The sequence below is a fragment of the Chrysochloris asiatica genome, unplaced genomic scaffold (genome assembly GCF_000296735.1).
Source record: "Chrysochloris asiatica unplaced genomic scaffold, ChrAsi1.0 scaffold00526, whole genome shotgun sequence".
Taxonomy (NCBI): domain Eukaryota; kingdom Metazoa; phylum Chordata; class Mammalia; order Afrosoricida; family Chrysochloridae; genus Chrysochloris; species Chrysochloris asiatica.
The window spans coordinates 529956-531544 of NW_006409044.1; the positions used below are offsets into that span (position 1 = coordinate 529956).

General features: G+C 46.5%; 1 gene segment (V, D, J or C); it reads left to right on the forward strand.

Annotated features, from left to right (window-relative positions):
- Positions 1–663: 663 nt before the first annotated feature.
- On the forward strand, positions 664–1222 carry LOC102826367. The segment is given in 2 exon segments: positions 664–712; positions 906–1222. Coding segments are annotated over 2 exon segments (366 nt in total).
- Positions 1223–1589: the final 367 nt, after the last annotated feature.

Sequence of the window (1589 nt, forward strand, 5' to 3'; positions counted from 1 at the left end):
GAACCTTTAAGTGTGTCTGAGAGAGAGAAAGCGAGAACCTCAGGCATTTCTTTTCTTCCCAAAAGGCTTGTGAGAAATAGCATTTGGTTGAGCCTTGGTTGATAATGTTTGTTTTTGTTTTTAAGTGCTATCGAGTGGGATCTGACTCATAGTGACTCAAAAGAGTAGCTCCCACATTCGAACAGCCGACCTTCTGGTTCAAACCAATCTTTCAGTCCAGTGCATTTTACGGGTGTGCCATGGAGTCGGTTCTGACTCCTAGAGATCCTATACAGGGTATCTGCGATTTTAAATCCTTATGGGATCAGAAAGCATGACATCGTTCTACCGTGAAACAGCTGGGAGTTTTGAACTGCTGACCTTGAGGTTAGCAAAGCATTTCATAACCACTGCTCCCAGAGCTCCTTGTACAAGGGTTATGTTCAGTGGCCCTTGGAAATTCTGCCCTAAGTCTAATCTATGTCTTGTCTGACTGGGCCTTCTGAGGATGGTTGCTCATGTGCAGAAAAGAGCAGACAAAGCCTCTCTGCAGCTGGAAGCCCAGCTGGCCACACCCACCTGCTTTGCATATTCCTTCCAGTCCACCTGGTCCTCCAGAGCCCATATGAATGCTGGGTCTGCACTCAGGGGAAGATGTGTCTCACTTGGGGCACAGAGTGAACCATGGAAGGCCCAGCTCAGCTTCTCTGCCTGCTAGTGTTCTGGCTCCCAGGTGAGGGCAATAGGGATGGTTCTCTCAGTCAAATGTTTTTTCAATGTTTTCAGATCCTGGGACCTGAGAACTTTATTAGGCAAGAAACATTAATACATATTGGCTTATTTGGAATATAGATTGGGTCTGCGGGAAGACAGCTTTTCATGGTCCAGATCATATGTGTGACTTTGTGTTTTATTTCCAACTTCAGATGCCCTGGGAGACATTGTGATGACTCAGTCCCCAGCTTCCCTCTCTGTGTCTCCTGGTGAAAGAGTCTCCCTCAATTGCAGGGCCAGTCAGAGTGTTAGCAGCTACTTAAACTGGTATCAGCAAAAACCTGGGCAGGCTCCCAGGCTCCTTATCTATAATGCAGACAGCAGGGAAGATGGCATCCCAGAGAGATTCAGTGGGAGTGGGTCTGGGACAGACTACACTCTAACTATCAGCAGCCTGAAAGCTGAAGATTTTGGAACTTATTACTGTCTGCAGCATGATGACTATCCTCCCACAGTGTTACATGCTTGAACATAAACCCCACCACCCTGGAGAGGACATGTGTGAGGCTGGGCTCTCCCAGCTGCTTCCTTTGTGCCTCCATCTGCTTCCTGTCTTTTCAGATGTAACCACTCTGTGTAGATGGTGACTTATTTTTGTAGAAGGAGCTGGGTTGATTCCTTAGCACACTTACCCTCAATCCTTCTCCTTAGTCCCAGTAGCACAGACATAGAGAGTGTCTGTCCTAACTTAATGAAGGACAGAAATAATAATGCTGGGATTTAGCATCTATCAGAGTTCATATTTCAAAATCAGTTAACACAGGACACAGAGAGGGGGAAAAAAAACAGTGACTATCTGAGGTCATCATACACAGACTGTATCCACCCGCCCAGTT